Source organism: Leguminivora glycinivorella, chromosome 9, assembly GCF_023078275.1.
Source record: "Leguminivora glycinivorella isolate SPB_JAAS2020 chromosome 9, LegGlyc_1.1, whole genome shotgun sequence".
Classification (NCBI taxonomy): Eukaryota; Metazoa; Arthropoda; class Insecta; order Lepidoptera; family Tortricidae; genus Leguminivora; species Leguminivora glycinivorella.
The window spans coordinates 24,055,886-24,082,979 of record NC_062979.1 but is presented as its reverse complement, the minus strand read 5'-3'; the positions used below and the strand labels follow the sequence as shown (position 1 = coordinate 24,082,979).

The 27,094-nt window shown below is 40.7% G+C and overlaps 1 protein-coding gene and 1 long non-coding RNA gene across 3 annotated transcripts in view; one reads left to right on the top strand and one right to left on the bottom strand.

The window, feature by feature from the left end:
* The window catches only part of LOC125229360 (tetratricopeptide repeat protein 7B), a 46,012-nt gene extending 19,120 nt beyond the window's left edge, over nucleotides 1-26,892 (bottom strand). The window contains exons 1-7 of the mRNA XM_048134182.1: nucleotides 26,646-26,892; nucleotides 24,333-24,612; nucleotides 14,492-14,603; nucleotides 6,656-6,807; nucleotides 5,665-5,770; nucleotides 1,459-1,581; nucleotides 166-363 (exon numbers count right to left, since the gene is read on the bottom strand). Of these exons, the coding sequence (XP_047990139.1) occupies nucleotides 166-363; nucleotides 1,459-1,581; nucleotides 5,665-5,770; nucleotides 6,656-6,807; nucleotides 14,492-14,603; nucleotides 24,333-24,612; nucleotides 26,646-26,772 (1,098 nt within the window). The 5' untranslated portion in view covers nucleotides 26,773-26,892. The remainder of the gene's footprint in view (nucleotides 1-165; nucleotides 364-1,458; nucleotides 1,582-5,664; nucleotides 5,771-6,655; nucleotides 6,808-14,491; nucleotides 14,604-24,332; nucleotides 24,613-26,645) is intronic.
* LOC125229339 lies at nucleotides 3,550-4,830 on the top strand. Of its 2 annotated transcripts, XR_007177393.1 has the most exons (4): nucleotides 3,550-3,562; nucleotides 3,847-3,990; nucleotides 4,225-4,560; nucleotides 4,657-4,830. It is a non-coding gene; the product is annotated as an uncharacterized LOC125229339 (long non-coding RNA). The 2 variants fall into 2 exon arrangements; XR_007177392.1 differs by lacking the exon at nucleotides 3,550-3,562 and having other exon boundaries at nucleotides 3,569-3,990.
* Nucleotides 26,893-27,094: the final 202 nt, after the last annotated feature.

The following is a 27,094-nucleotide window of genomic DNA, read 5'->3' as shown; positions in this document are numbered from 1 at the left end:
AAACATCCACGACTCTAGAACAAACATCTGTGCTCATCACACAAATAAATGCCCTTACCGGGCTTCGAACCCCGGACCGCGGCAGAAAATGAAATGAAAATGTGAGATATTTCTTGTTCAGACCATACTAAGAGCATAATTATTAAGAATGTTCGGTATAGTTACCTCTAAGACGAGACACAGCTGCCCCCACCTCGTGCCGGCGAGCGCGAGTAGGTCGGCGACGGCGACGGCGTTGGCGAGCGCGTGCGTGCGCGCCGCCTCGAACTCCGCGCTCTGCGACAGCACGGCGTCGCGCACCGCCATCGCCTCGCCCACCAGCAGCAGGAGGATTATCTCCTCGTACTCGTTACGAGGGACGAACTGAAACAAAATAAAATATAATTTTCCCCTCACTAACTCGGAAACGCGTATTCGATTTCGAGCAGTTCCCGTCAACTTTGTACATAGTCACGTCAGCAAATTTTAATTGATCCTATTTTGTTACCAACGTTTAGTAATACAAGTCGATTTCGTAATATATATACAGGATAATTGTTATAATTAAAAAAATATAGATACTAGAGAACCTTAATGACGAAATAAAACTTACTAAAATCTCAATTCATCAAAAAAATCTTGGTAACAAAATAGGAATAATAAAAACAAATCTAACTTTTTCCTTAATTTTTGTACAAACTTTTCGAGAACTGCTGATTCTGTCCTTTAATACCAGCAAGTAAAAACGCATTTTATCCACTAGTGGGTAAAGTAATTTGACCTTGAATAAAGTCAAATTAACTGCTTTAAAATTCATGAATTAAAACTATGGAAACGGATAATCGCGTAGGTATAATTCTTTATACGCGATTTAATCCGTTTCCATAGTTTTATTTCATGAGTAACTATCGTGCTTTAAAATTGACAAAAATGGGTTAATCTAGTGATGAAGATGTTTTACCACCTGTGGAACTACTGAAAGCAGTGATAAACGCGTTTTTGCGTTGTAGTTTCCTCGCTATAGTGAGAGGAAAAGTTTTGTGTTACACTCGGGTGCAAATGTATTTTACTTCTCGTGTGTTAAAAAACTCGCAAGTTCAGAACTCGCTTCGCTCGTGGTTCAACTATAGAATCCTTTCACTTGCTCGTTTTTCAATTTCACACTCGGCGTTAAAATACCTACAACTTTGCCCCCTTGTATAACAAATAACTATTGCAGTGATCGGGGATTTGGATGGCACATGGGGTAAATGACCTCAATCATTATGCCAGTATGGATATGCCGCGGGATTCCAGGATTTATGTGGTTAGATAAATGATAGCTTTTTATCATGATACGAGTATTTAGTAAAGAAAATCTAATCTAATCCAATCTATTAATCAATTTCGGTCCTTGTCATGAAGTTTGTGACAGATTTACCTCTATCGTATCGTAGCGGTTGATTTGACCATAGAGTAAACCCGTCCATGCAGTTTTACCTGATTGATTGCAGCGTATCTCTTGGGTTTCCACGGGCCTTCACTGACGTAGTCCTCTCTTCTCCGTAACGTCCCTCCCGTACCACTGCCAGGCGTGGGCGCAGGCTCGGGCGCACGATACTCCTGCAAAAAAATTACAAATTCTAATTTTAGGTTTTTTTTTTGGGTAATATTTGTTCAAATGGCGCATGATGTTCGACGGACGCAAAATCCACGACAATGCTTGGTTTGCGACACTGGCAAGTAAGCGCGCCAAGCGTCCAGCGCGATACGTATTCGCCGAGTGCACACTTCACCTGCCCGAGTTGTGGTCGTGTTTGTCGCTCGACTTTGAGGCCAATAATGATGATGATGATTCTGTTTATAAAATGAAATGAAATGAAATTGAAATGAAATATTTATTTTTCCAAGTAGGCATATTACAATGCGCTTATGAACGTCAAATAAAGCTACGCCGGCTCTAACCCTACGCCTCAGCCTCGAGAAGATTTCAGTCCCCCCTCAGTTGGGAGGGGGGTATCCACTATGGGACCGGCAAGAAACTCGGCGGGCCACTTCTTTTCAAAACATTACATCTTATAATTAACATGCATTAAAAAACGAGATACAATTTAATCAGCAAAAGTATTCATCAAAAAAAAGAAATATTAAATTAACAGACTACATAGGTACCTACTCTATGGAAATTCATTTCAATAAATTATACAAAGTACAAAGCTACTATGATTAATAAGAGAATTTGGAGATGTCAGGGGCGGCTCACTCCGCGATCCTTTTGCCGCACTACAAGTATATGCCGGCGGCCGCGAGTTCGCGGCCCATTCAGCGGCGACGACCTTTGAGCGGCGCAATAGAATTCAATGTCGTCTGCACGCGTGCGGTCCGTTTGTTAATGTAGGTAAGAATTAAGACTGGCGGCGTTTTGTGAACATTAAAGGAGTGAGCCTTCTGTACTTGTACTATTATATATTCTGTGGAGATGTATAGTCTCTAAGTGTTAAAGTACATTAAAAAAAAAGAAAAAATATACATGATGAAAACATATAAAAGACATGTGACTATGTGACTTTCAAGCTGGCAGGTAAGCACTAAGGAGCACAGGTAAGCACTTTGTAAGTGCGATAGAGACGGCCAGATGTTTTATCATTTATCGCGCGACCATACATTTGCCTGCCTGCATGGCATTAGATCGCTCAGGACAGGAGCGCTTTATATAAAAGTACTTATAATTTACACGAATAGCTATTTATTTTATTTATAGCAGAAAAGTTTTTATTCCACTGGTATTATTCCCGGTATTTTTTTTTTTTTTTTTGCTTTGGCTTTTACTCCCTGCCAATTTGCACAGGGTGAATTTGCCAATGTCAGTGTTGGCTTGGTGTTATCGTAGCTTTGACTTTCACACGTGAGGAGAATGTTCGGTATTTTTTTTTATTTTTTATGAAGGATGTGAAGGGAAAACCTAAAACAAAACATTTGTTATGAACGTCACTGACAAACACATGACAACACTTACACAAATTGATTAGCGAAGAAGCGGGAAGCGGATGACAGAATGTTAGTAATGCCAACATGAGGGAAATGAAAGAAAAGAAAACCATATTACATGTATAATAGGAATAAATGAAGTAATAGAATATTATAGACGAGAGTGAGAATGAATTTACGTTATTTATAGTTTAATGTTATTTGTTTGTAAATATTTAATTAGGATAGAAGTTAAGGTCGAATCCATGTAACAAAGTAGCGAGCTAAAGCATATAGGTCGTGGTACACTTTCGGGCAATACATCGTACAGTGAGTAGCTACACATTGAACACGAAAAGAAGATGTGATCCAAGTTACCCTCCTCTTGCCCGCATTGGCATAATGAGTTCGCGCGGACACCAATCATAGCCAGAAATAACGGAGTGCATACTTTTCCCAATCGCAACCGGCAAATTGTGGATATAACCCATTTAGGAGAATTACGAAAACGATAGATCCACGGCTTCCGAGTGAGACGAGGTTGCACACATCCATAGTGCTTGCCCGTCTGCAATTTCGAGATATCCCATTGCTCCTGCCATGTGGCAAACATGTCTGCGAGTACGCCACTCAAAAGGTCAGTACTGTAAATTACCGATTTCACTGAACCAATGTCGATAGCTTGCCTTGCCCATGTATCAACCATCTCATTGCCATTAATGCCACAGTGGCTAGGAATCCAACTCAGAACTATGGTTAGACCCTTTGACTCACACCTGCGAAGTACGGTTTTGATTTCTAAAATCAAAGGGAACTTTATTTTCATTTTAAATTGGTTGCCAATAATAGCCTGCAGGCAACTTTTACTATCAGTAAAAATAATAGCTTTACTAATGTTGTGTGTCTCTGCATATTTGACAGCCTCAAGGATAGCAACTGCTTCGCCTGTAAAAATTGAAGATTGTGGAGGACATTTAAATGGGAGAGCTATATTGTATCGAGGAATCCACACTGCTGCTCCCACGCAACTGGTCGCATCCATCTTGGAAGCGTCAGTAAACATCGGTAAGTAATTTGACCATTTTTCTAAAAATTTATTGAATTTATTGTTTGCTCCTGGATCATTTTTGAAAATGCCTATATCTAATATTACTTTAGGAGTATATATAAGGGTTTCAAATGCTACTTCAAATATGGGATTAGTACCGGATTTATATAAATTGGGGTAGATATTAATTAATTTGGAAAAAGATATTACTGTTCTTGGGAAAACTTTAAAAGTCCAATATCTGTTTTCAGTGACCTCCAGCGCCAGCGGCCACAAGCGTGGAAGCATCAAGTGGCTATAGTATGAGCTGCTCTTGATTAAGAATCTGTCCGCAAGATACTGTCTGCGGAGAGCCAGTGGAGGGTCAACACTTTCTACCTGCATGCCATTCTTCGGAGAACACCTCATAGCGCCAAGTATAATCCTCAAGCATTTTGCCTGGATGAGGTCTAGTTTGTCAAGGCCATCCTTATTGCAAGGTTCCATTAAAAGTGACCCATAATCTATATGACTGCGTATGATGGCATTATATAGTAACTTCTGGTAATAAGGATGAGAACCCCACCACACCCCGGACAGTGCTCGTAGTATGTTAATATTTTTTTCACATTTACCTATTATGTATTTGTGGTGCAGAGTGCCAGACATTTTATGGTCCAAAATAACACCTAGAAACTTTACAGACTCCTTACTCGGAATTCTGACACCGTCATAGTATACATCAGTTGTTGGCATGTTCCTTCTGCGGCTAAATGTAACAGTACAACTCTTTGTCGGAGATAGAGTAAGCCCATGGTCACCGAGCCAATCCCCAAGGTAACCCAGAGCCGTGTTCAGACTAGCAGTTGCTTTATCCATTGACTTTGCCCCGGTATTCCCGGTATTAACAACAATGACATTGGCAAGTGTCAATGTGACATTCGGCCATCTTAGATTTTTATTTATTTAATCATATCATATTGATATGTATATAAATGAAACACACACGTCCGGTCAGTTAGATATTTAATGTGAGACCAAATGGCCTGCAGAGGGCGCATCCGAATGCACCGCAACATTACAACAGCAAGTACCTATGTATAAGTAATACATTAGGTACACATATTTTCTAGTGAAGTGAGCGTACCTGACCGGCTAACCCCCTCATGAGTAGCTCCGCAAGCTGCCTGGCGACACCGTACAGCACCGGCCTAGTGGGTAGTGACAAGGTCCCGGGTTCGAGTCCCGGTGGAAGCATACCTGTCCAGCCAAGCCCCGCATGAGTAGCTCCGCAAGCTGCCTGGCGACACCGTACAACACCGGCCTAGTGGGTAGTGACAAGGTCCCGGGTTCGAGTCCCGGTGGAAGCATACCTGTCCAGCCAAGCCCCGCATGAGTAGCTCCGCAAGCTGCCTGGCGACACCGTACAGCACCGGCCTAGTGGGTAGTGACAAGGTCCCGGGTTCGAGTCCCGGTGGAAGCATACCTGTCCAGCCAAGCCCCGCATGAGTAGCTCCGCAAGCTGCCTGGCGACACCGTACAACACCGGCCTAGTGGGTAGTGACAAGGTCCCGGGTTCGAGTCCCGGTGGAAGCATACCTGTCCAGCCAAGCCCCGCATGAGTAGCTCCGCAAGCTGCCTGGCGACACCGTACAGCACCGGCCTAGTGGGTAGTGACAAGGTCCCGGGTTCGAGTCCCGGTGGAAGCATACCTGTCCAGCCAAGCCCCGCATGAGTAGCTCCGCAAGCTGCCTGGCGAGCGCTAACCGCAACGCTTGCGTTGACGCCGCCTCCACCGCTGTCAGCATTACTCGATACCTGTTGATGGATAATAGGTTATTATCAAAGATAATAGAGCATATACAGTGTGTAAAGCTAACAAGAGCGAATCTCTTTAATGGTGACACAGTATAATAGAGTTGACGGTGGTTAGCAATGGACGGATTCTAGATTTGTGTGAGTGGTACATCGCTCATCGGCATCGTTGTCATCACGGATCGACAACAACGTTAGCTGTACATTTGTAATCCTTATTATGAAATGAAATGAAATTCTTATTCGTAACATACAGTTATAAGTCAGGAAATATGTTAATTATTTTATATTTGTTACAATTTGTATTGAATTTGCTAATTTATATAATATCACATTAGCGATAAATTGAAAAAATCTTGATAATTATAAAAATTATTTTCTTCGAGCCACGACTTTAGTCTATTTTTAAAAATTTGGGTGGATGCCGCATTTCTCACAGTGCCTGGCAATCGATTGTACACGGAAGGCCCTATGACATACGGATCTTTCCGTCTTCGCAAGTTTGTGCGAGATTGAACTTAGCCTATCCTCATACTTATTACTACGTAAGCTGTATTACAAGGGCATAATGTCTACCGATGGTTAGCTAAGAGTGTTGTTGTTAGTATATATCTATGTGTGTACTGACCTGTCTCGTGCGCTGGGCCCGTATGTGTTAGAGCGGGACGCGCTGTAACGCTGTCCCGGTCGCACTGACGGTTGTCGCTGGAGTGCAGCAGTGTGAGTGATGTGTATATCTGTGTGTGTCACTGACCTGTCTCTTGCGCTGTGTAACCGCTGGGCCCGTATGTGTAAGAGCGGGACGCGCTGTAGCGCTGTCTCGGTCGCACTGACGGTTGTCGCTGGAGTGCAGCAGTGTGACTGATGTATATCTGTGTGTGTACTGACCTGTCTCGTGCGCTGTGTAAGCGCTGGGCTCGTATGTGTAGAAGCGGGACGCGCTGTAGCGCTGTCTCGAGTGTCGCCCCCGCGCTGACGGTTGTCGTGCCTCGTTGGAGGTATAACAATGTCAGCTCTGATGCTAACTCGAAACTCCGAATCTGGAAAGAGTAATAATGGTATTGGAAATATGCTAGCCAAATTATACACAATCAATAAGTACCAAACTATGGCATCAGGTCAACTCGGCCCGATTCATGTAAGATTGTTTACGATATTAACGAACTGTATACCCCATTCAGGGTACGATTTTTCTTTGCGACCCTTCGTTACAAATTAATCGAAACTACCGATCAAGAGTATATTTCAATATACATAACATACATACAATCACGCCTGTTTCCCTTATAGGGGTAGGCAGAGCACATGCAACTGCTAAAGTTACAGTGCCACTCTTGGCAAATAAGGGGTTGAAAGAAAACGAAACTGTGACATTGCAGTGACAGATTGCCAGCCTCTCGCCTACGCCACAATTTACACCATATCCCACAGTCGCCTTCTACGACACCCACGGGAAGAAAGGGGGTTACAAATTAATCGAAACTACCGATCGACAGTATATTTCAATATCATTAACGATTCACTTGATCGAATACGATATCGGAAATGGCAACAAAATCCCGTGCAATCTCAATTGTTGGGATATTCATATATCCCAATGGATCGAAAGTGTGTGGCCCCATACGACCAACGATTCTATTTTTATCTCATATTTACCTACTGGCTTCATTATTAAATTTCGTTCGAGTAAACAGTGTATGGCTCAATCGTAATTGTCAATGCAACTTATGTGGGAGAGTGTACCTGCGCAACTTATGCAGCCTGCCGTACACATATCGCATCTTCGGGAGCCAATCAGCGCCCATATCACGTCATGTACGCGCCCTGTGATTGGTCCAGGGTGTTGCTACGAAGAGGAGATAAGAGATCGGACCCCACGCCAGGCATTCGCTATTGACCTCACATTGAGATGCACGCATACGTGCCTTTTTTATTCTACTTTTTTTTTAATATATTTTTCTGTACCTAATGTACTTAGTTGAGATTAAACTCATATAAAATCATAAAAGGCGTCGTCTACATTATTTGCTGCTGATCCCGTTCCTGAGGCTACGAGCTGAACCCTGAGCCATATCCACGCGCAACATATTTTGGACCTTCGACCTCGGATGCAACCAGCGACGTGGCATACCTACTCCAGGATACTTGGCCAGAGTAACGCAATCGGCAAGATAGCCATCGGCAGCTACACAGTGCTCTGGTGAGGCGAATCAATCAAGATTAGCGGCCCTGTCTCATTATAGTTGTGATACACGTGTTCGTATTTCAATTCCAGTGCCTAAACGCGAACGTCTTTGTGATCTGCCTACACACGCAAAGGTCGCCAGGCTGGTAGCTGCATCGTTGGCAGCTGCGGCGAGAATACCTAACCCGGATAACTGTAAGTACCTAGCTTCTTACATTCTACCGACATGGCGGAAGATAAGGTGTTAAAAGATCTTATTAAAAAGAGAGGTTCTGTTAAAGGTAGACTCACTAAATTTATAAAATATATAGAAACGTTCGACAAAGGTTTATCCGTTAATCAAATGGCCGAAGTTAGGCTACGCACTCAAGGCGCGACGGGCTTATATACGGAATTTAATAATATTCAATCTAAAATCGAAGATGTTCTTCCCGAAACCGATCTAGACGCTCAACTCGACGCGCGAGACGAGTTTGAAGCCGAGTATTATAGTATAATGGCCCAAGCTGAAAAGTTAGTGAAAGACGAGGTTAAAATCGATTCCGATAAATCCTCAAACGCATTAAAATCGGTAAAATTACCTACAATTTCATTGCCTAGCTTTGACGGTTCACATGAGCACTGGATCGCCTTTCGAGATACATTTTCGTCATTAGTACATAATTCGCAAGAAATTTCAGATATTCAAAAATTTCATTATCTTAAATCGTCACTTACTGGAAGCGCGCAATTAGTTATAGACTCAATTGAATTTTCAACCGACAATTACAATATCGCATGGGAGTTATTGTTGAATAGGTATAATAATAACCGCTTGCTTATTCATAATCACGTAAAGGCTTTATTCTCAATGCAAACGTTGCAAAAGGAATCACCGGTGTTGCTACGGAAACTTATAGATAACGTGTTGAAAAACATTCGCGCTCTTAAAGCCCTAAAGGAGCCTGTAGACTCGTGGGACACTTTATTAATTTATATGATCGTTTCCAAACTAGATTCCACCACTGAGCGAGAGTGGGAGCAACATAAAGGTTCCTTGTCCGCCGATTCAATTGAGTCAAAATTAACTATCGACGATTTATTATCATTTTTAAGAGGCAGGGCAGACATGCTTGAAACTTTAATCGTAACGCACAGTAAGACCAATTCGCAAGACTCAAAAAAGTATACAAATAGCAATTATACTCCAAAGGTGCACTGCAACGTCGCGACGGAAAAACCGCAGGTGAAAACACCATTTAAAAAACAATTTAAATTATGTCCGATGTGTAGTGAGAAACATCCTTTATATTCATGTCAGTCGTTTCTGGATCTGAATATGAAAGATCGTTTGCAATTAGTAAGTGATAAAAATCTTTGCGAAAATTGCTTGCGAACTGGTCATACAGCTGATTTGTGTAGGTATGGGCCGTGCAGGAAATGCGACAAAAAACATAACTCAATTATTCATCGCGACGAAGTTAATGTTATCAATACGAACAGCTGTCCTGGCACGTCTAAGGCAAGCCAAAATAAGCCTAATGAGCCCCATACCTCCACAGGTAAATCGAGTAGTTATTCCATAACTAATCACGCACACATTGACAGCGGTCATGTATCTTTAAACACAGATGTCCAATGCGCACAGGCATCAGTCGATGATTTCGATGAACCGGTTTTGTTGACAACCGCTCTCATTGAAATAGTCGACGATTTAGGTATAATTACGAAGGCATGCGCGCTTCTCGATAATGGAAGCGAACGGTGCATTATATCTCAATCATTATGCGATAAATTAAATACGCGCGTTATACAGTCCACTCGAAGCTTGTATGGGGTCGGGGTGGTGCCGATATCACAGCACACGCGATTCTGTGATATTAGCATCAAATCTTTAACTAGCACTTTTTCTACGCGCGTTAAGTGTTTGGTATTACCACGCGTAACCCCCCCGCGGCCATACGTTAATATGCGCAAAGAACAATTCGATATACCGGACGGAATCGTACTCGCGGATCCCAATTTCCATGAAAAGAAACCGATAGACCTAATCATAGGTGCAGATAGGTATTGGGACGTGGTTCAAGAAGGTATTATTCGCCTAGGTAACGGCGCGGTCATGCAAAATTCGCATTTTGGCTGGTTCGTATCCGGGCGTACGCACAATCCTTGCAATACGCGCAAAAATACAAATAACACTCACGTTGTATGTAATTTTTTGCAAACTATAGACAGTCCGCAAGTTTCTATAGATGAGCAGTTACGTAAGTTTTGGGAACTCGAAGACGCGCCGATAAGTCAACGGGTTAACAAACCGCGCAGTGAGGAAGAACGTATCTGTGAGGAATTATTCACGCAAACCACCAAACGACTCGACGATGGTAGGTTCTGTGTATGCATTCCCTTTAAAAAATCACCTGATATTTTAGGCGATTCGCGCAAACAAGCCGAAAATAGATTTTACGCATTAGAGAAACGGTTAGAACGTTATCCGAATTATAAAAAGATGTATAGTGACTTTATCAAGGAATATTGCGACTTGGGTCACATGGCGCCAATAGATTCGTATGGGACGCCACACTACTTTACGCCACATTTTGGCGTGTTTCGTGAACACGCCACCACTACACGTCTGAGAGTGGTTTTTGACTGTAGTTGTGTTTCCACATCGGGATTTTCACTAAATGATTTGCAATGTGTAGGCGCTCCGATACAGGGTGATTTGTTATCCATACTTATGCGCTTTAGGGAAAACAAGTACGTGGCGTGCGCGGACATTGAAAAAATGTACCGCCAGGTATTAATCGATGAAAAGCAACGCGACTTGCAATTAATTCTTTGGCGAGAAAATCCGTCTGACCCCCTACAAGTATATCAATTAAAAACTGTAACTTACGGCACGAATTCCGCCCCGTTTTTAAGTTGTAGGTGCCTTAAGCAGTTAGGGTCAGAGTGTGGTGACCCTGAAATAACCCGCGTCATTAATGAAGATTTTTACGTTGACGACCTTATTTGTGGCAACCCTAATAAAGATACATTAAAACAAATCTGCACAAAGGTCGTCAAGGTGTTGCAGTCGGGTTGTTTTCCATTGCGTAAATGGATTTTCAATTTCGATTTTGATGAATTTTCCGAATCGATAGACTCGTCGAAAGAGCTATCGTTAGGTGATAACGTTCAAAATAAAACGTTAGGGTTAGGATGGTATAACCGCTCTGATGAATTATTTTATCACACTAGAATCGAAACAAATTCAAAGCCGATAACAAAGCGCATTATCTTATCGGTTTCGTCTCAAGTCTATGACCCGCTCGGCTTGCTCAGCCCTACTATTATGATCGCGAAAATGCTTTTACAAAAATTGTGGCTTTTGAAGGTCGAATGGGACACCCCGGTCCCAAGCGACATCGCTAAAAAATGGACACGGTTTGTCGCCGATCTTTCGAATTTAAAATCAATTCGTATTCCGCGTTACGTATTAAGCGACAACCCTATGCATTTAGAGTTACATATATTTTGCGATAGTTCCATAACCGCGTACGGTGCTTGCGCATATGTTCGCACTATTGATAACGACAACAGTGTCACAGTCAGGTTATTATGCGCGAAGGGGAAAGTTACTCCAATCAAACCCGTGACCTTGCCAAAATTAGAATTATGTGCAGCCCTAGTTGGAGCACGACTTTATTCAAAAATAGATAGCTCACTTCGCAGTCGGTTTAATAAAGTCATATTTTGGTCCGATTCGACAATCGTGTTAGGTTGGTTACGCACTCCACCTAACTTACTTAAAACGTTTGTGCAAAATAGGGTGGTCGAAATACAAGAATTAACGCAAAATCATCCCTGGCACCACGTGAGAAGTGAGGATAACCCCGCGGACTTGATTTCACGATCTCGGCCATTAAATTCGCTGTGGTCTTCTACATTTTGGGGACAGGGCCCAGATTTTCTTCACGATATTAATTTTGTACCTAACTCTGATTCACTAAGTGATCAAAATAATGACGATTTACCGGAGTTGAAGGCTAATGTCACACTTTTTTGTGTACAAAATAATGAGAATGAGGGATGTTTTCCTTTCCATAGATTTTCTCAATTCAATCGTTTACAGCGCACCGCGGCGTACGTTTTGAGATTCATTTATAATGCGCGAAATAAAGTTGACAAAAAAACTGGGTCATTAAGTATCGATGAATTGAATGAATCCGTTCTGTTGCTAGCCAGGCTGGCGCAGTATGAGTCATACCGGGACGTGTTTACTTGCTTATTACGTGAACAGATGTTAACTAATAAACACGGTGCAAGCCTAACTAAATTAAATTTATTTCTTGACAAAAGGAATGTGCTAAGAGTAGGCGGCCGTTTAGATAATGCTAGCCTGTTTACCTATCAGAAAAAACACCCCATTTTAATTTCATGTAAACATTATTTAGCCGTGTTATTATTTCGTTATGAACACAAGCGACTGTTGCACGCGCCGCCTCAGCTGTTGTTGTTTAACATAAAGGAAACCTGGTGGCCAGTAGGTGCTAGAAACTTAGCTCGGAAGATTGTTCACGATTGCGTCACGTGCAAGCGCATGCAAGGTCAAACGTTGACGCCTATCATGGGCAATCTGCCTCGCGAGCGTTTGGAACCAGGGTATCCGTTCATATACTGCGGCGTGGACTACGGTGGTCCAGTGCTTATTTTGAATCGCAAAGGTAGGGGCGCAAAATTAATAAAATCATATATTTGTTTATTTGTATGTTTAGTGACGCGCGCGATTCACATTGAACTGGTCAGTGACCTCACGTCTGATGGTTACTTATTAGCATTGAAGCGTTTTATATCTCGTAGAGGTAAACCTATTGAAATAATAAGCGATAACGGAAAAAACTTTGTCGGACTAATGAATGATTTTGAAAAATTTCTTTCAAGTATATCTGGCGATATAAAAGAGTACGCCATATCTCAGAAAATTAAATTTCGCATGAATCCTCCATATGCCAGTCATTTTGGTGGAATGTACGAAGCAGGTATTAAAAGTTGTAAATACCATTTGCGACGCGTTGTAGGCAACGCACATTTGACCTTCGAATATTTAAGCACGACCTTGATCGAAATCGAGGCCTTGCTTAATTCCAGGCCACTTACTCCTATGTCATCGGATCCCAACGATTTTTTACCGCTTAGTCCAGGGCATTTCTTGATTGGTCGTCCGCTAACCGCACCTGTGTGCGCTAGCCTGAGCGACGTTCCTGAGCATCGGCTAACGCGTTACCAGAGAGTCGAGCAGCTTCGCCAGCATTTCTGGAGTCGTTGGTCCCGAGAGTACGTGACGGAGTTACAAACCCGATCGAAATGGAGGTTCCAGTCTGATGACCTCAAAGAAAACACGCTCGTCATCATAAAAGAAGACAACACTCCCCGCTTAAATGGAGTTTAGGCCGCATCGCCAAAACGTATCCGGGCAAGGACGGCGTCTCGAGAGTGGCCGACGTAAGGGTGCCCTCAGGAGGAACTGTAAGGCGCGCTTTCTCCAAATTGTGTCCGCTTCTTCAGCCAGACTCTTAGCCACGCTGCGCCATCTATTCAAGACGTTTTGTAAACCACCAGTTTCCAAGGCCGGGAGTATGTCAATGCAACTTATGTGGGAGAGTGTACCTGCGCAACTTATGCAGCCTACCGTACACATATCGCATCATCGGGAGCCAATCAGCGCCCATATCACGTCATGTACGCGCCCTGTGATTGGTCCAGGGTGTTGCTACGAAGAGGAGATAAGAGATCGGATCCCACGCCAGGCATTCGCTACTGACCTCACATTGAGATGCACGCATACGTGCCTTTTTTATTCTACTTTTTTTTAATATATTTTTCTGTACCTAATGTACTTAGTTGAGATTAAACTCATATAAAATCATAAAAGGCGTCGTCTACATTATTTGCTGCTGATCCCGTTCCTGAGGCTACGAGCTGAACCCTGAGCCATATCCACGCGCAACAATTGTTTTACAGAACATTACTTTGGTCGATTTTGGTTTAGCATAATTGTATGTACCATAATAATCTTATAGCATCATATTACATTAGCAGAATTATTACTCGCTATCAGAAAAGAAAAACTGCCCCAGAGTCACCGTTAGGTACGACGACGAGCGAAGCGAGGAGGAGTGTTAGGTATCTTGCATCCCCAACACATCCAACTCGCTATGAAATAGCAAATTACAACTTTATGCCGCCTAAATATTATGCACAAATATTATCTGCAAATGTATTGTTCGACTAGAAGACTATTATGCTCATCAACATTATGACAACAGACGATTCGGTATTACAAAAATCTGCGAAATGATTTGTGCCAAAGCATATTCTGCGTAAGGTGTTTCTGCCAAACTTGACTTCTGCCAAGAACAATATACGAATCAAATATATGCGTAAAAAGTTTCTGCCAGATAATAGTGAACCTTAAAAGACACTCCTCATCTGCCCGATCGATCGAAGCGATGAATATAGTACCGTGAGTCCCATTCCTTATTGCATTTTCATACCAATTACTATGTTTAAGACCTTACCATTTCGCTCTCTCGCTCTGCCTGCTTATACCGACTGCTGCCCGGTAGCGCTGTTTGCTCTAAACAGAGCCCCTTGATGGCGTACGACTCGGCGACTATTCGTAAACTCCGACTGCGAAAGAAGAAATACATATTTACTAATATTACTATACACATTTCACGGTGTAAATAAATAAATATGATATCAGAATCGTTTCCAGTGCAAACGCTGGCCATAGTGATTCAACGGGGTAGTGCCGCGAGCGTTATGGGCACTTTTGCACCGGAAGCGGTGCGGAGCGGTATTGACTGATTACTTTTTGTAATTATTTCTAGTTAAGGTGCTTTTTTTGAAAAGTAATAAATTCTAAGATTATTGTAATATTTTGAAAATAATTAAATACAAAATAAAGTTTTTGCTAAATAAATAAATAAATATTATAGGACATTGTTACACAGATTGACTAAGTCCCACGATAAGCTCAAGAAGGCTTGGGTTGTGGGTACTCAGACAACGATATACATAATATACAAATACTTATATTCATAGAAAACAAGATTTTTAGCAGCGTATTCCTAATTACATTTAAATACTAAAATGTCCTAGTTGACAACGGAACCTTAAATACGCGCTTGGCAATTTGTTTCCTAGCCTATTCCTAGTGTCCTACCACTTCTTCGTGTAAAGGGATTAAACTTCAAGCCCTCGAGGTAGCCCTTAAAAGATCTTCTTCAGTACACGTTATTGAGCACCGGGGACACTGACTCATGTGTTGTTGTTTGGGGGACGCCACAATCGAGTATGTCCCCATGTCGCACAATCCCCTATTTCTGGAGATCATTTTTTATTTATAAATGGGCTTACTCTTGGCCACAGACCAGCTAAAGGCAAAGACGTGGCCTACGATGGAGTGAGTTCGCCCAGAAGATGCCTGTTCACTCTTGATTTGAAGTTTTGAAGGTTGCCGGGTTATATGAGCTCGGAAATCCTCCTTTGATTGACTGCGTTCTACTACTGAATCTAGGTCTGCTAAATAAGTCCGTTTTCACATTATCCGATCCAATATCGGATGTCGGAAGGATTACAATGGAAAAAATCCAAGATGGCGCCTGTAATGTACGGAATATCGGTAATGTGAAAACTCACTAAGAGTGGCATTGAACGTACAGTCAACTAACTAGAATCCTAGGTCACTCTAGAACCCTGTCGTAATGACACCGTGCTTTATTTTCTATAGCAGTTACATTGACTTTTACTGTGAAAGGGTTCTACAGTGGCCTAGGATTCAGATTGGTTGACTGTACCACAGTATAATGAAGAGTACTATCGTACAGTATGGCCACTTCCGCTCCCCGCTGTAAGCGCGGCCCACCCCCTCTCGGTTACCACACCGCCTGTCAACCACGCGAACAGTCGACCTGTCATATTTCACTCATACAAGCATACGCGTTCACCTACACGAGCTTAGACTGTGTGCGAGGAACGCGCCTCTTTCATATATTTGATCGCCAGTGTCCGAGGTGTGACGTAACGTAAAGTACAGGTAGTATTTACGCACGATTCGTCCTTCGCGTAAACAATTTCTAATTTATGCTATTTCAAACTTGTTACACAAGTTACAGCCATGGCGGATGACCTTCCGTATCCGGTTTAAAACAATTGTAAATTACCTACTTAGATGTTTATTTTCTGTAAGTATTTTTATAAAATAACTAACTTTTTCCTGCGGCTTCGCTCGCGTTAAATTCTAAAATGGCAGATTGCTCCATACAAACGTCAAAAACATAGCCTATGTCACTTTCCAGTCTCCATCCCTTCAACTATCTCCACTTAAAAAATTACGTCAATTCGTCGCTCCGTTTTGCCGTGAAAGACGGACAAACAAACAGACACACGCAATTTTCCATTTGTAATATTACTTAGTATGTGACTTTCCAGCTCAGAAGGGACTAAGTTATTCTTCAGGTGTATTAAGTCGAGGAGAGTCTTTTAGCAAGATCATAGAGGACTAAGTAAGGGAAGAGTTGTAACCCTATACATCAGTAATGCAAGTTATTTGTAGGCTTAGGACTTTTTATGGCATACCGTGGTTCGAAAATCCGTGGAGTCGCCATATGAAAAATTTTCAAAGTCAAAGTCTAAGTCCAAAAGTATGATGTCCAGGCCTCGGATTATTTTTCGCATGGTAAGATGAAAGAAAACTATGGAGTCGATATTAAAACTAAACTTTAATTCATATTCATACTCATACTCACTAATTTTCTTAGTCCCGTAATACTTTTGTCCCTTGTGCAGGTTGACAGATCGAAAATGTTAATCGAAAATTAATCTTACTGAATGTAATTAAAATTAGTTGTGGTGTGATTTGGGAAGCCTTTTGCTTGGTAAAGGGTTATATTTACCCTGTAACTATATCAAATTAGTTACTATTTTGTTTGGTTCAGACTACTTTGTTGCGGTAAACGTAATGCTAAGTACTAGTAACACATTTCTCATGATCGTATTTTAGATCTTTGTAAGGTTCTATCCAGTATAAAATTGCAGAAACTTCCGGAACAGACATAATTGTTTACGTAATTATTGCACGCACCGATTGCAATAAATAATTAAGTGACACATCGCGTCGTGAATGATTGACATGACATTGACATGCAAATGATTTTTGATAAATCAGCTAGTACTTAGCATTACGTTTACCGCAACAAAGTAGTCTGAACCAAACAAAATAGTAACTAATTTGATATAGTTACAGGGTAAATGTAACCCTTTACCAAGCAAAAGGCTTCCCAAATCACACCACATAAATAATTTTAATTACATTCAGTAAGATTAATTTTCGATTAACATTTTCGATCTGTCAACCTGCACAAGGGACAAAAGTATTACGGGACTAAGAAAATTAGTGAGTATGAGTATGAATTAAAGTTTAGTTTTAATATCGACTCCATAGTTTCCTTTCATCTTACCATGCGAAAAATAATCCGAGGCCTGATGATGTCACATTAAATATAAATATTTATACATACTGTCACATCGTCACTGAGTTCATTTTAATCGAACGTAGCTGATTTTATATAGTAATTTTTTGGTATTATTATATAGGATTATGATAAAATTTACTAATAAATAACATTATTAGTTAAAATTAACTACGTTCGATTAAAATGAACTAGGTAACGTTGTGATAGTATGTATAAATATTTATATTTAATATGACATCATACTGTTGCACTTTGACTTTGACTTCGAAAATTTTTCATATGTCGACTCCACGGATTTTAGAACCATGCACGGTATGCCATAAAAAGTCCTAAGCCTAGTTATTTGTATAGGCACAGTTAAGTGTCATCTAGCGACAATCACGCGTCAATCACACGTCAAATAGGGTGAATTATCAGTACACTACTAGATATTAGGTGTCACAGTGTCTCGTCTGCCAAAAAAAATATATTAGAACAGTTACAACTTATATTACAAGCAGAAGGAATTGAAAACAGAATGCTGATTAATACTATTGTTATATTAGCTAAAATTGGTGAGCATTAGACTTTTCGTTCGTCGCGACATCTATTTACAAGTAGCAGTACTGATAATTTACGCTAGTTGACGCGTGATTTTCGCTTGCCCATGGTGGAGGAAAATAAAGAACTCCATAAATATGGTTATTTAAAAAAAAAAAAAAAAACATTCAGTCGAATTGAGAACCTCCTCCTTTTTTGAAGTCGGTTAACAAAGAACGTTACATAGGTCAAACCGAGGTGAATCGATTTCAGATAAAAAATCCAATGATATAAATACCGCATTTATATGAGCGCAAAACCAATCATATATGTATTAATACCTACCTACAACCTACCACAGATTTCCCCGTCCATTTTCAATATATTATTATACTATTAATTTGCGAAGAGTGGTTCTGAAACTTACAGTTTCATGTACTCTGCCTAGATGCCTACCCCGTTTGAAAATATTATATATGTATAGGTGAAAAACTTAATAAAGTCACCTGTTGTATGTGTGAGTGACGTGTTCGAATAGGCGTTTGTTTTGTTTGTATTACTAATTTTAAATATGTGTTCTCTATTCGAACACGTTACTCACACATACAAGAGGTGACTTTCTTAAATTTTTCACCTATACTATTGTTGTTAGGCTTGTGTCGTTCACGAACTATGAACTGTTAGGAATAAAATCCCACCAATGACCGAAATGAACTGAATCTTTCCGTGCTCTGAGAATCGGTCTTTGCTCATTTAGTTCAGTATAGGATCGGCGAGCGCGAGCGGTTTGGATCGAGAACGAGCGTGTGACTGCGCCGACCGAGAGCGAGAGCTACTTAGCAGAGCAACAAAAAAAGTCAAGTTTTCATATTGAACTTCGGTTACTTACAACCTTTCGGCCCGAAATGTTACTATCTGTGGACTATTCGTATCATTTTGACACTATTCGGTCCCATTCATTCTGATCTTTCCGACCGTAGTGGTCGCTGGTCTGGCTGAACTAAATGAGCAAAAGACCTAAAAGAGCGAACTATTTCGTGGGAGCGATTGAACGAGATCGGAGCGCTCCGATCAACGAACGAAATGGCACAAGCCTAATTGTTGTGGTCCAAGACAGTCACTCGTTGGGTACCACAGTACCACACATAGTATGGCGGAACGACCATCACGCCTTCGACAGGGGCTGGTGGGAGACTTCAGGGGATAGGGATACGTGGAGGAATTTGATGGAGGCCTTTGCCCAGCAGTGGGACAGTGTGGGCTCTGATTGTCTACTTTAGCCACTTTTTATGTGCATGTATAACGTCATAACTTCTATATTCTGTATTTTTAAATTAAAGGAAAAATGGAAAAATTCGCACACATCCAGCAGGCCTCAGTGGCGCAGTTGGAAGCGCGATGGCCCTGGCAAGGCCAAAAGTCACAGATTCGAGTCCTGCCGGAGGAGTGATTTTTTTCCATTTTTCCTTTAATTTAAAAATATCGTCACTACTTTTTTTAAAACTTGTATCTTCGTCTGTCAATGAAAAGAAAATTGCAGTAAGTATGTATGGAATGCATATAGACTTACTGCGTTTTAACTATGAGAAGCAGCGTGACATACGAGATTTTTTTAAAGTAGTGACGATATGTAATATCGCTCGCAGACGTTTCTGCATGATAAAAAACAAATTCTATATTCTGATTTTTACAATTTTTAGGGTTCCGTAGTCAACTAGGAACCCTTATAGTTTCGCCATGTCTGTCTGTCCGTCCGTCCGTCCGTCCGTCCGTCCGTCCGTCCGTCCGTCCGTCCGTCCGTCCGTCCGTCCGTCCGTCCGTCCGCGGATAATCTCAGTAACCGTTAGCACTAGAAAGCTGAAATTTGGTACCAATATGTATATCAATCACGCCAACAAAGTGCAAAAATAAAAAATGGAAAAAAATGTTTTATTAGGGTACCCCCCTACATGTAAAGTGGGGGCTGATATTTTTTTTTCATTCCAACCCCAACGTGTGATATATTGTTGGATAGGTATTTAAAAATGAATAAGGGTTTACAAAGATCGTTTTTTGATAATATTAATATTTTCGGAAATAATCGCTCCTAAAGGAAAAAAAAGTGCGTCCCCCCCCTCTAACTTTTGAACCATATGTTTAAAAAATATGAAAAAAATCACAAAAGTAGAACTCTATAAAGACTTTCTAGGAAAATTATTTTGAACTTGATAGGTTCAGTAATCTTTGAGAAAAATACGGAAAACTACGGAACCCTACACTGAGCGTGGCCCGACACGCTCTTGGCCGGTTTTTTTACAAATTGTCTCTCTCGCATAACCACCCTAATTATTAAGGTAGCTACAAGTAATAAATGCGTGTACCGGCCATACAAATACCCATTAGGCTGTGGTCGTATCATTACAGCGAGGTTAGGTTATGAGGTTAATTACACTCTTACAGTGATAATTAGTATAATTATCTCTTATCTGGGCATTTTTCTCAGTTAATGGAGGCGGACCACGCTAAATTTTCATACTGATACAAGTAATGCGCTCTTATTTGCTGGCTACACGACTAGTAGGTATATCCACGTATAGCCATCATCCTCCTTGCGTTATCCCAGCATTTTCCACCGCTCATTGGGGTCCGCTTTGACATCTAATACTAAGATTTGGCGTAGGTAGGCACTAGTTTTACGAAAGCGACTACCATCTGACCTTCCAACCCGAAGGCAAAGAGGATCGAGTAGTATATGAATGAATGAATGAAATGAATGAATGAATGAAATATAGAGAGTTACTGTCGAAGTAAAATGTGTAATCACAGTGCATAGACTGCCATCTCTTGACACAGGCTTAAAACTTTTGAACCTCAGTTTTGACAATTTGACCCATATTCTTAGCTTGATATGTTTTAAAATGTCCAATATAATATTAGCGCCATCTAGCTGAGCGTAGCCCAAAGGTGTAATGCCATCTAGGCCACCGTACCTTTTTCTGTATGGTACTGAGGTACGTTTTTTTCTTAGACTTTATCTGTCTATACGGAGTTATATATGTCTTCGCCGAAGGGTAACTACTGTTACTACTGTAACTAGGCCTTATTGGAATTAGTCCGGTTTCCTCACGATGTTTTCCTTCACCGAAAGGCGACTTAGAATGTACCAATTTCCTATTTACAAGTAGCATTCTAAAACCCTCGACTAAAAAAATTAAAACATTTAGACCTAGCTACCTACATTGTTATAATCAGACATCGCAACTTTTCCAGCAATTTCGGTGCTGCATGGTAGAAATAAAGGAATTCATACACGTGTTTTCTAGGTAGATGATTAATCAAGGCTCAATTTACTTTTATTCATCCTAATTAACTATTCCAGTAGGCCTAGCACATGATTGCCGCGAGAGTATGTCGCCGCGAGATAAATGATACGTCTTCTTCTAACTGTATTACTGACATAAGGAAGGGTAGTCCATCTCGCGGCGACATACTCTCGCGGCAATCATGTGCAGGGTTTCGGACATAGGTATTACATTCAAGCGACAATGCTGCACCAAAATTGCTGGAAGTTATGATATCTGGTGATATTGCTCGTATCTAAATATAATTGTTTACATATAATGCGGTTTTATGGTGACTCACGCAGACAACAGACTCAGAGTTTAAACAGTCTGTTATTAAAAGCTATGTAATCAGTGATCTCATGATTTGTAAATATACTACGTAAACACTGTAAATATGCACACACTAGTGCTCACAGAAATAAAGTTTCACAAGACAGTTTTAAATACCTAACTAAGATACCAACTTTTACAAACATTGACATGGTTCATGGAGGTCACAGTGTCAAATGTATCTAGTTTTTTTGTCGTATGGAGGTCGCATTGTAAAACTCTAACGCCGTGGTTTCATGGTTTGCGTGGAGGACGGTCGCGCGACGGCGATGTGACGCGACGAAATCAACCTTCGATTCGATCTCTATGGAAGAGTCTTTCTAGTAATAGTAAAATTTTTCATATAAAATTTACTAATAATTATATATTTGTATTAATAATATGATTTAGTCTATTTAACTTCTAACACTGATTTAGTATTAAGACCGATGTTAAATTTTTTTTTAATTATTTTTCCCCATAGTCAGAAAACCATTGTCTATCACATATATTAATTTCGCGTTAAAAGAAAAAAATCATGCATTTAAAGGTTAAATGTGCGACGTCGATGAACTTTTGATAAGCCGGGTCCACACAGAGTGAGTTACGCCGCGACTTGCTCACGCGGCTAACAAACAATGTAGACGTGCCTTGACTGAGGCAGGTTGCTCGGCCGAGCAAAACGCGCGCAATGAATGAATGAATGAATATTTTTATTTCGTGCAACCATGGACACATATGTTATTAGTAGGACTTACAAACTAAGGGGTTAGTGCAGGTGCAAACTACGGGGGCAATGCCTCGGCCGAGGCACATCTACATAGCAGGTTTGCCTCGCGAGGAAATTGCCTCGCGACGTGCCTCGCTCTGTGTGGACGGGCTATAGGCGATGCGGTGCGACGCGACGGCGATGGTACCTACTCCCTAAATATACTATCTATACCTACGACCCGGATGACGGTATTATGACAAAAGGAAGAAGACGTTGATTTTGTACAATCATTAGACAATGGAGAAATGGACTCTTTCTACATCTATTTATTTCAGTTTGTTATTGTAGTTTTGTACCCGGCAACCTTCAAATCAAGGGTGAACAGGCATCTTCTGGGTGAGCTCACTCCATCGTAGGCCACGTCTTTGCCTTTGGCTAGCCTGAGGCCAAGAGTAAACCCATTTATATAAAAAAAAAACAATTTTAATCCCAACACGACTCTCTAGATATGACCTTGTAACCCCTTATCAATAATTAATGCATTGTTTCCGGAAAGCGGTATTATCTTTTAGCTTCAATAATAAATAATTACTATCAGCAGACCGGATGGCAACATATCCATAACTATTATTATTTTATTGTAACAGTATAAGTTTGACGTGTCTGTCTGTGTGTGTGTGTCTGTCTGTCCGTCTGTCTGTCTGCCTGTTTGCCTGTCTGTCTGTCTGTGTGTGTGTCTGGCTGTGGCATCGTAGCTCCCGAATGGATGAACCGATTTAGATTTAGTTTTTTTTGTCTGAAAGCTGAGTTATATCTAACGAATTCATCGTGAAATATGAGCAGTATCCTGTGCTCTGCTTACCCCTTTAGAGAATATAGCAGTCGCGATTGCGCGTGCGATTTTGGTTCCTTCGCGTTAATGTAATGAAACTCGCAAGCGACTTCTCGCACCGCGTAAAAGCGCCCTAATTTGCTCGATATCGCTGTCGACGAATCAAAGAAAACCCAACGCGTGTATTCAGCGAAAATTAATGACTTCGGAGAAACCAGCGTTTCGTGCCCTTAATGAAGGTGCTAACTTTACTTTGATTAATTGAATGTTTCAGAAAGTATGTATAAAATGCCTGTGCCTGTTGCCTGTGTGGTGACGGGTTAAGAATTTCACCACCCCCTTTCTTCCCGTGGGTGTCGTAGAAGGCGACTATGGGATATGGGTTAAATTGTGGCGTAGGCGAGAGGCTGGCAACCTGTCACTGCAATGCCACAGTTTCGTTTTCTTTTAACCCCTTATTTGCCAAGAGTGGCCCTGAAGCTTTAGTAGTTTCATGTGCTCTGCCTACCCCTTTATGGGATACAGGCGTGATTGTATGTTGTTGTTGTATGTTGTATGTATAAAATGTATAGTCTTCTGCAATAATATGTTACACAAAATATCTGGCACGCACGCTTAATTGGAAAGCCACGAGAGTATCTAACTATCTTCTGACTTTGCCTCCTAAAACTCCGTATAGACAGATAAAGTCTAAGAAAAAAACGTACCACAGTACCATACAGAAAAAGGTACGGTGGCCTAGATGGCATTACACCTTTGGGGTACGCTCAGCTAGATGGCGCTAATATTAATATTTGACATTTTAACACATATCAAGCTAAGAATATGGGTCAAATTGTCAAAATTGAGGTTCAAAAGTTTTAAGCCTGTGTTAAGAGATGGCAGTCTATGCACTGTGATTAACATTACACACGGCGAGCACATTTTACTTCGACAGTAACTCTCTATAATACTCGATCCTCTTTGGCGAAGAATACTGAAGTGGCACTCCCCTAGTCTGTAGATTTGGCTGATGAACACAGCGGAAGATTACATCGCTAATAAGTGGTAGTACTACATATTACGCAACAGCGTAAAGGGGACACAAAAATAAAAATTTTGCGTAACGTAATATGTGGACGGCCCCTATGATACAAGCTAAAACAAATTTTGAGAGATATGGAGTAAAACTAAAGATAAACTTACATAGGTAGCTCCTTCTCTGTCAGCGTATTCAACTCTGCCATTTTATAGTTTTTCAACGCCTCATCGTACGCCCCGCAGGCATAGTTCAGCTTCCCAAGCAACAGGTACGCATCGAGAGCCACTCCGGCCTTCCGGCCCGCCTCATCGGTGGCCAGTGTCAGGTAGCCCCGAGCTTCGGAGAGTTCCCGTTGGGCTCGCTCGATGTTCTCCTTGTTTGGAGGCCATTCGTCCAGGTACGCTTCCAGCTTGCCTTCCCCGATGAGGAAGTGTGCGAGGCTTTCTGTAAATTTTTGTGGTTTTAGGAACGCTTGTTCTAATGTCAAGAATTGTTGTTTTTTTTTTGCACAAAAAAGGGAGTACAAATAGCATTCAACTCTTTCACACACACTTATAGCATTATCTACCAGTCAATCATAGGCACAGAGAACCTCCTATAGAGTGCCAATATTGTAAATTTTGTGCGCGCTACAAATCACCAGTGCTTGGGGCGCAAGGAGCGGGAGGGGAATGTGTTTAGCGCGCTGCGATTGGTCGTTTCAAGGACGGCAGGCAGTCGCGCCAGATGAAAAGGGATTCGCGTATATAGCCAGTGTAAGTTGACCTATGCCGGCTCTGAATAAATTATAAATATGACTTATTTGTGGAATGTAATACCGTCTGTTTTTAAATTTGATCTTCTTGTTACCTTTCCACACCATTTCACACTATAGGTGGACATCTTTAAGGCATCAAAATACATTGCGATAAATACGAGCTGCTTTCGGGTCGGTTACTTGGTCGTTACTGATCGGGCACGGCGAGCGCCCGCGCTTATATCATGGCAAATACAAGTAAGGCTGGTGACCGCGAGTCGTCTTGTAATGGATGTCTATAGGGGTTGGTCTGTGATCATAGGGCAGTCAATAACAGTTTGTTTTCTCTTAGACACTCATAAATAAGTGCTCAATGGAAAAAAAATTGCATTAAATAATTGATATAAATTATTTTGTAGTGACGTCTGGGTTTTAGGAAGGGCACAGATAATTCTTGAGCTTACTGTGTGGTAAATCAATTGTAATTTCAATTCAATTTTTAATATTTTCTAAATATGTACATGTGACTGACATGTAGAAGTGCCCCTGTGGCCTATTTGCTGAATAAATCTACTTGTGGCAGAACATTTAACAATTATTTATTTTATTTTATTTGTAAGGAAAACTTACAGCTAAAGTTACAATAAGGCTTATAACATAGAAACAATGAGCCAATAACAAGTTTCCACAGATAGAAACTAGGTAAAGTACATGCATCATTAATTTATTTATTCATATTAATTTCTAAAAACAAGTGTTACTATTTATGAGGGTTTTAATAAAGGCTTTGAAGGAGTAAAGGTTTGGTTTCTACTTGATTATTCAACATTGTAGAACTGAAACGTAAAGTTCATTCCCATTTGACATGGTTGGCACCCGGCCAACGGAATAATAGTAGTAGTATTGAACTGTTTGTAGGACATGTACATATCTAAAAAGGTACTGTTGCAAACAGGGACTGATTAGCAGTGTTTGTTTCATACAAATTTACCAGTATTTTATATAGGTATAAAGAAAATTTGAAACAGAGAAGATGCTTAAACTATATATCTTTTGTTTCTAAATATTTTTTTCATTTTGGAAGACTATAAGAGATCCTGAAATTCCTGATTTTTTAATCGTTGGAACTATTTTTTGTCTTTTTGTACAGTCCAAAATGACAAGAAATTACCTACTTCTGTGGGTGGCAGTTTTTGTCCAGTCCAAATCTATCCAATATTTTTTTTATTATAAGTGTTAGCCAATAAAACTCACAATTTCAGGAGCTAAATATCTTACCAATAGCAATTATCTTACAACAAATATTATGGGTAACATGTGCAATTAATATATTTTCCATTAAGAAAGTAACAAAATAAAGTAACTATGAGCGACTGCAAAAAGTATAACTGGATTCAAAACTAAGCTTGCATACAATCATCCATTATAGACTTGTTTTTTTTTAAGTAATCTTGCTAGAAAACTGAAACCTGCTTGACAAGTTTTTAAACTATAAAAAATCATAAAATAAAAAAATATTGACTATAATAATTGGCTATTACTGTCCCTAATCATGCGTTCAAGCGTCACGGCAATATGCTGCCGCAATATGAGTATGTCATAACTCTACCTATAAACAGTTCTGTGAGTAATTAACTGATAAGATCAGCACCAATCTTGTTAGAATAATCCAATCTTATCAACTGCCCTGACCCTAAACTACCAGTCAATAGTCGGAATAAGTGTTAAACAGGCCACTGACCATGCTGAGGAGACCTGGACTTCAGCTGCTGAGCTAAATCCACAGCCTTCTTCCAGTTGGATTCCTCACGGCTCTTCTCGATCTCTGTTTCGTAACTGCGCACCGCATTCTTGCTCCTCGATGTCATTTTAGCTCACGCACTATCATCCAGACGTCACACCATTGACTTTAATTCGAGTTTCACTCAATCATTGCAAGAAACAGGAAAAAATCCTCCGAAATCGCATGAAACCCCAGCAATTGAAGGCCAATTCTGACAGATGACAACATCCTCCCGTAAACGTGTTTCGTTACACGACTTATGCAATCATTACACATTTCATTTTACTCCTTTGTAATTTTTTTGAAAAATTAATGAATAAAGTGTGATTAAATAAATAAGTAAATATCACTTTAAAATATAAATAAAACCGGAGCCGGCCTTTCAAGGGAATGTGCAAAATTATTTT